The sequence below is a fragment of the Orbicella franksi genome, chromosome 1, assembly GCF_964199315.1.
Source record: "Orbicella franksi chromosome 1, jaOrbFran1.1, whole genome shotgun sequence".
Classification (NCBI taxonomy): domain Eukaryota; kingdom Metazoa; phylum Cnidaria; class Anthozoa; order Scleractinia; family Merulinidae; genus Orbicella; species Orbicella franksi.
The window spans coordinates 18,400,953-18,408,715 of record NC_138145.1 but is presented as its reverse complement, the minus strand read 5'-3'; the positions used below and the strand labels follow the sequence as shown (position 1 = coordinate 18,408,715).

The window sequence follows — 7,763 nt, the reverse complement described above, 5'->3', positions numbered from 1 at the left end:
CCGTCAACCCCGCTTAGCTCGTTTCGTAGCGAAGATCTGGGAACGAGGAATTGTTTTTGTTCAGGTACAGAGACCAGGCAGGCCGACCAGGTAAGTCAAGAAAAAAAAACGCTGCAAATTTTCCCTTTTCGCTTATATGGTCGTGAATGTGCTAACCGACGGTGAAATACGGGAAAGAAGATCATCCCAGTTAAATAGCGACTTATGTAGTTGCAAAGAAACCTTGAATATTCCGGAGCGATTGCTGCTGTCACGGAGCTCGCGGTTGGTATAATCACAAGGATTGTTGTGGGTTGCATAACTTGCCCCAGGTTTAAACAAATCTTGCTGAGGTCTTAAGGTTTTTTAAGCTTTTTTAAAACCCCGTAACTTGCTTTCCATGTATCACTCTGAAGATTTGTTTTCCTGTGTATCATAAACTGCCGGCAGTCCGTTTTTCCATGAAAATCAGGCAGGGATTATGAGACGAGACGTTTCAGACTAGAAAGGATTGGGACGAGACAACGGCGCGGCATTTAAGGACATTCCAGAGGACATTCACAGTTGTCAAAATAATTAGAAATCTAATTAATTAATTAATTAATAAATATCAACTAGTTTATCAATGGGAGTAGCTTGAGCCATAAGTATATTGCATAAGCTTATGTTTACTCCTGGGTGTTTACGACAGTGAGGCATGCTCTTGTCCAGCCAATTTTACTAGCAGAGTTCATTCTTCCATGTCTTCAAAAAGAGAAATACCTTATTTACTATGAATTATTTGAGTTTTTAAATGCACATATTTGTATAAATATTATGTAATGTATCAGGAACTTGTCATGGGCTTTCAAAATTCAGAGTAGACTTCTCTCAACCAATATGGTAGTTGCCTGCATGGCCAATGACACTGCTAGTTTGGTAAAGAGGCCTTTGAACCTCCCTCCCCCTCCTCTTCCCCTTCAAGATTTCTAATGACTTCTCCTTATATTGGGTGTGGATATTTTCTAGAGGAATGCTCAAAGGCCAAATAGCTTCGGACATCTTTGGTGTCTTCTTTTAGAGTTGAAAAGTGTATAAAAGTGAAGATCAGTCTTCTCACCGATTCCTTGTGTGATATCAATTTTAATATTTTAAATCTATTTCTCAAGTTTGATAGATTTCCTGGACAGCATTATTTTCTGAAATACCTCGAATGAATGTTGGGAATAATTTTCTGTTTCCTGCGGAAACAAGTCATGATGTTGAAGCGTGAAAGGATGAAAGGAATTTCATACTCAATTAGAAGAAGTGTTAAAACTGGTTCCAAAAAACAGCCTACTCTTATTCCAGTTCATGGCATTGTGTTTGATCTGGATGGCACCCTTACTTTACCAGTGCTGGACTTTGCTAAGCTCCGGAGTGATCTTCAGTGCCCTAAAGGTGTTGATATCTTACAGTTCTGCAATTCAAAATCCGGAAGCGAAAAGGAAATGGCTCTCCGACTGGTGGAGGAATTTGAAGAGGAAGGAAGAAAGAATACAAAGCTGCAACCTGGTGTATTTGAACTGCTTAAATTTTTGTCACAATGTGAACTGAAAAGAGCTCTTATAACAAGGAATTTACAGGCATCTGTTGATCAGTTTTTGGACTTGTTGGGACATCCTGATAATTATGGTGGTCCACTGACTCATGTAAGAACTATACTATCAGCATCATTTATGAAAAAAGAGACTGGTCAGATCTGAAATTGCTTAACTGGTAGTATATTGGAAGAGACAATATAAAAAAGGCCAGGGAGTGTTGCTGTTCCATGCAAGTACCTCTTGTTTAGCACTAGTTTTAAACAAAAGTTAATGACATAATCAGACACAATCCTTTTGGTCAGGACCGATCATAACCTATTGTTGGTTTAACGCTAATGCACAAGTTCAAGATTTTTTGTTATCAACTATTGTAAATATTTATTTCATTTAAAAATTTTGTGCACTTGAAAAGCCCCTCTGTGGAAGTTCAACAACATATATATTTATCAGATTGTCAAAAATGGCTGGTAGCTGGCAAAAGACACCAGGGGGACTTGTCATACGATGGGGGGAGGGGGGTGCTTGTCGTAGCTTTTAGGGGTTAAAAACATGATTTTAGTACCTCTTAGGGTGTCTCAAAAGAGACACAGTGGGAACTTCTGCAGTACCTATTAGGGGATTGAGCCAAAGAAGTATGCCAGGAGATAATGTGCTGTTTTAGAATTGGTACCTCTTAGCGGTAAAAAACATTCCAAGCCACGCCCTCAAAATAGGATCTTGATACCTGTTAGGAATTCTTTTTCAAAATTTCAGACAAAAACCTCGTCCTTTATATATGGGAGTCCCTCCTTCCCCCCAGGCAAAAAACATCATCTCCTTCATGATATTGGCCGGCTACTCTGTTGGTATATTTGCCTGAGTTCGAGTTCCAAAGCCCTGCCTGTCTAAAACTGAAGGGATTCAGCCAAAAATCCTGTGATAGCATGCGGTGAAAGTGAATTTGTGATAAGTCCTATATTTTGATTAATCTCGTTCCTCGAATCTTTGTTCCTTACTGCGCAAGCTTCAGGAAACAAGCAACTCTCGAGGGTTCCATTACAGGCTAGATTTTGATTGGTTTTAAAAACAAATGAATGTGAATGAGCAGAAGTAAAACACCAGAGCCTTGATTGAGCCACATTTTTCTCAGTTAGTCATGTGCAATTCAAACGGAGGTTCGATATTTTTGGACTTCAAATCAGATCTTTCCAGGGTTGCTCATTTCCCAACCACTGGTCAAGGGGAAGAAAGACTCAGGGTACAAGGTTGATATGTTGACAGGAGCCCATTTCTCAAAGGTCCCGAAAAGTTTTCGCTCCTGGAAAGCGGTAGCAAAATCTCAAACCTTATGGTTACAGAGCTGTGTTATCCACATATTTTTAATATGAACAGATGTTCTCTTCATACAAGCAGTTTCAGGCGTATGCACATCTCTGTTTTTAGTAAAAAGATAAACTAAAAATGGCTTTGTGGGGCTGAAAAGTTTCTGGGCCTTTCGAGAAACAGGCCCCAGGACACGGTTTGAAATTCTGAGTTCATTCAGAGCCTTCCTTATCCATGGCTTGTTAGTAAAAAACCTAGTTAGTTACTATTAGTACTATTAATAAGTTACTAAAAATCTCTTTGTGTACTTCTAATACAGTTCCTCACTCGTGACTTCACTCCACCCAAACCTGACCCAGCTCCTCTTCTACACATTTGCAAGGAATGGGGAGTGCATCCAAGGAGTGTTGTTATGGTTGGAGATCACCTTAATGACATACAGTGCGGCAAAGATGCAGGATCAGGTTAGAATACTTGTCGTCAAAGATTTCTGTATAATGCAGTTAATGGGGCTCACTCCCATCCTTGAAACTTCATTTATTTCTAATAGGATGGCCAGTTTCTAAAAGAGACTCTGAATCAAAGAAAGCAAATATAGAAGTTTGTCCTGAAAGCCTTGGAGCCATGTTAGAATATTTATACACTGAACATGACCTATTATTAGTTTAGGTCAAACCCTGTCGACCAAAGTGTCCTTTTAAAGGTTTTCGTACCAAAACATTAATTAGATTTGTCTCTGTAGTCAGTGCAAACTCACCTATTTTATTTTAAATTGGTAATGGTTTATTTCTTTTCATATTCCCGAAAGTTTTCTTTGCCTTTGTAAACTTTATTCATGGTTGATTTTTCTTCTCTGTAAACATTTTCCCAGTGACAGTGTTGCTAAATGATTCAAAGAATGGTGACTTCAAGAAGTATGCTGACTTCAATGTGGACTCTTTAAATGAGATTGTCAATCTGATTACTTCCCAAGAGAGGTTTTATGTTGACAGAGAAGATTCTAATACAGACACATAGATGATCAGTTGTAATTACTTTAGCATACCCAGTAGCTGAATTTTGTCCATCTGATTTGTTAAGAAGACACTCAGAACATTTGTTCAGATTTTCTCGCTGACACCCTTAACATCTGCCACCATGTCTCAAATATTTTGATCAGGAGGACAGTATGTTCCAGAGGGACTCCCATAAAAAATGACAGGGATGCTCATCGGAAATTTTGAAAAGAACGCCTAAGAGGATTCTCTTCCGTGGGCATGGCTTGAAATTTTTCCACCCCTAAGAGATACCAATTCTAAAACAACACATTATCTTGTGTCATATTTTTTCAGCTTAATACCCTAAAAGGTGCCACGAAAGCTCCCAATGTGGACTTTTTGAGACTGAACACTCTAAGAGGTACCAAACCTGCTCTTTTAACCCCCCCCCCCCCCCTGTCCACCTCCTTTTTATGGGAGCCTCCCTCCTGGGACGATGTTGCAAGCAAATAAACAAAACTAATAATAAATCAGTTTTATCTACTGTCAAGTTATTTTTTTCTTTATTTCATCGTAACAAAATGTAGATTAAACAGAGATTTGAAAATATTCTATGTTTGATAGATCGGCTACAGGGTAATGCTAAAACAATATTAGATTGTTTACTTCTGGTGACCATTTTTAAAATTAGATCATGAGCTTCTATCGCAAGATAGTTGACGAGGATGCAGTCCAAGTCAACTATCTGACGCGATAGAAATCGAGAAGGAATCATCTAGTTGTTTTGGTTGAAATCTATTAGTTGTTCAAAATCTTCATCACAGACAATGCGAAAACACAATGAAGTGGCCGCCATTTTTTTAACAACTGCACACTGCTACGCTGCTCGCTATCTACAAAACAATAGACAGTGAGTAGCGTAGCTAATCAGAGAACGGCATTCGTGATAGAACGCTAGTACATATATACTTACGGCTAATAGTTGGCTCGGTAATCACCAACTTTTCAATTTGCCCACTAAACTTTTGTTCTGAGAGACCCTGAAAACGAGGCTCTCTCTTAATTTCATTAATTGTTGGCTTCGCAAAAGAAATAACAGTTGACATTAAGTTTGAAAGAATTTTAACTATCATGAGACCGAAATACAAGTCGGGAATTTCAACGAACTACGTAGGACGTGTGATATACAATAAAAGTGAATTTACAGTTCAAATTACATTTAACTGAGTAGTTTACGACCTAGTTGCACATTAGTCCAATCTCTGTGCTCTGCCTTCCCCTCCCCTATAGGAGTTGAACCCAGACAGGATAAGTCAGCAGGATAAGTTGCATGTGCATTCTGAAGCACGCACGCCTACTGACCATGTATTGATTTGGTTTTGAACCAATGCTAAAAATCAATGACCAAAACAAGACAGTTTATGTTCACAGGCATAAACATGTTTCGGGCCCGAGCCGCTATGCGAGGGTTAGAATGAGCTCTGAGAAGGGCCCAAAACATGTTTGTGCCCAAAAACATATAAACTCTATTACTATTATCACTTTGGAAGGCATTGAGAAAATAAAAACTCAAAAAAATGATAACAAAACAGTCTGAACAATCACGCGAGAATTTGGCGGGCTAAAATACATTTTAGCCCGCCAAATTCTCCATTTTAGTCCGCAAAGTGTGCCACAATGCCCGACAAAGTGATAATAATAACTATTAGCCGCCATCTTCAGATAGGCTATTAAATTCATGATGAAAAACTCGTTATTTGTTACAACATGTACTCACTTGCTAGAGTCAATACTAACTATGCTAGAGTTCAAATCACTTACACAAATGACGAGTACTCCACGCGTGAATCGCGGGACCTATAGCAAGCAGTTGACAGAAAATTTATTTGTTATTATGAATTGGATTTAACGTAATTTGCGGCAGAGTTTCTTGCACTTCGGACTATTTTGATTCTGAAAATGACATTCTGGGTTATCGCTGTTCTTTCCCCAATTTGTCAGTTTTCCAATCTGTGAAAAGTGAAAAACACGACGTTTCTCAAGAATTGTACCGTTGGAGGACTTGGAGTTATTCGAAGTTATGCCATGATCCGGTATGATCTAAATTTCAGCCTCCTGAAGAGCTAGGAGGGACTTATTCGCCCGTCAATGGTCTGCAGGAGCAGTGTAGCGTCAATCGACAATAAGCCGCATTTTGTACTTTTGAAGTATTTTCAAACAAAAAATATAACAGAATGGATGGACAGTTTACTTATTGTTTGGATGGAGCGTTTGTCTTGTTTTATCTTGTCTGTCTACTTCCTAGACAAGCATTACCAGAGTTTTGGACAATAATCACAACCATAAAACAATAATCAATGATGAAAACATTGCCTTAATTTTTTTTGCGGTTGACGAAAACATCATTTTTTAATGGCCGAGAGGCGGAGACGGTGTACCAATTCTTGGATCAAGTCGTCGTCAGATAATCCACCTACCTACGGGCAGTCCTGGGAAATGCGCTAGTATCTCTGTTGGGTAGGGTTTGGTAGGTATCCGTTTGCGGACTGCGAGTGCCCCTGGCAAACTTGAATTCCTGCAAGTCGTTTGCGAATATATATTAAATGTAATTCTCTCTTTGATCTGAGTAAGTACCGGTACATGTTCTTCGTAGGGGGTGCACTACAAAGGGAGTGCTTACATTTGTATTCTACACACTGAGCGGCAATGAAATATACCTCGCGAAGCTTCGTTTACACCTCACATCTACCTAACTTTAGTGATAATTCAAACGGGTAAGTAGTGTACTTGTTAGTCTTAACCATGTCTTCCTAGAGCACTCAATTCAATTCGCAATTGAATTTATTAACTCAAGAACTCTCGGCAGCCTAAGGGCTGATGTGGACCTACTTCAATAAATATCGTATAACCTAAAAATACAAACATGAAGGAGTAAGAGGATAAAATGCGCCTGTTTTATTTGTTTATTCGTTTCTTTCTCCTTGCTTTAATTATAGCCTACCAACCAGGTATCCTTCTTGACGATGGTAAGGAAAGCTTCTTTAAGTTTTAAAGTTGATTTTGTTACGAGTCTCACAATATGAGTATTCCAATCAAGTACCGTCCATTTCAGCCCAGTTCATGCGTGCATTACGGAGGATTCGTTCAGTTTAGATGAGACGGGCACCGGGGGTACATATACTCCCTTATATGGGCTATATAGGTATGTGCGGCCCCAAAGTTTATGGTTTTTCAGCCGTTTTGGTCATAAATAAGGTATCGATTTTAGCTGATTTTGGTCATAAATAGGGTATAGATTTTGCACTCTAGCTTTGATATGGGTATGTTTTTAAGAAGAAGCCACTTTTTCATCATTATCGAAAAGAAAATCAACAAAAGCCCTTCACAAATTATGTTCACGGTAATTTAACATTGGTCTGAACCAGGGAACTAATTATAACGCATGTCTGAAACAGGGTTTTGATTTAAGGGTCAGGCCATAAATAGGGTTTCCAATTTTTGGTCAGGTAATAAATAGGGTAGGGATTATCGCAGACTTTGGTCATAAATAGGGTAAGGGTTTTGGGAAACGGGCCGCACACCCTCGCTCAATTTTTCTGGGAGGAGCCTCCCCCCTCCCGGGAACGGGCAAAATTAGAACTTTGCAGAAGGTATTCCCTTGGAAAAAGAACACCAACCTGTAGAGAAAACCTGCCCTAAAGCAGACAGAGTAGGCTATCAGTAAAAAAGAACGTGAATTATTTAAAAGAGACACACGTTTTGATAAAGATATCAAAGTTTTCATATGAAGACATGATTGATCATCGCAGTTATATACACAACTTTTAAAGCAGTTGTGATTAAAGCCTCAAAAAAGCTCAGGTTTGAACGGGATTCGAACCCATGGCCTCTGCGCCGGTTCAAATATACAATATTTCATATATATTCACTTGCAAAGTTTTCA

At 39.0% G+C, this 7,763-nt stretch overlaps 1 protein-coding gene across 1 annotated transcript; it reads left to right on the top strand.

Annotated features, from left to right (window-relative positions):
• Window positions 1–52: 52 nt before the first annotated feature.
• Window positions 53–7,649, top strand: LOC145495025 (uncharacterized). The gene is made up of 4 exons (XM_081474604.1): window positions 53–90; window positions 1,128–1,649; window positions 3,163–3,307; window positions 3,715–7,649. Exons 2-4 carry the CDS (start codon window positions 1,176–1,178, stop codon window positions 3,858–3,860), a joined length of 765 nt encoding a protein of 254 aa, XP_081330730.1. The 5' UTR covers window positions 53–90; window positions 1,128–1,175; the 3' UTR covers window positions 3,861–7,649.
• The last annotated feature ends 114 nt before the right edge of the window (window positions 7,650–7,763 follow it).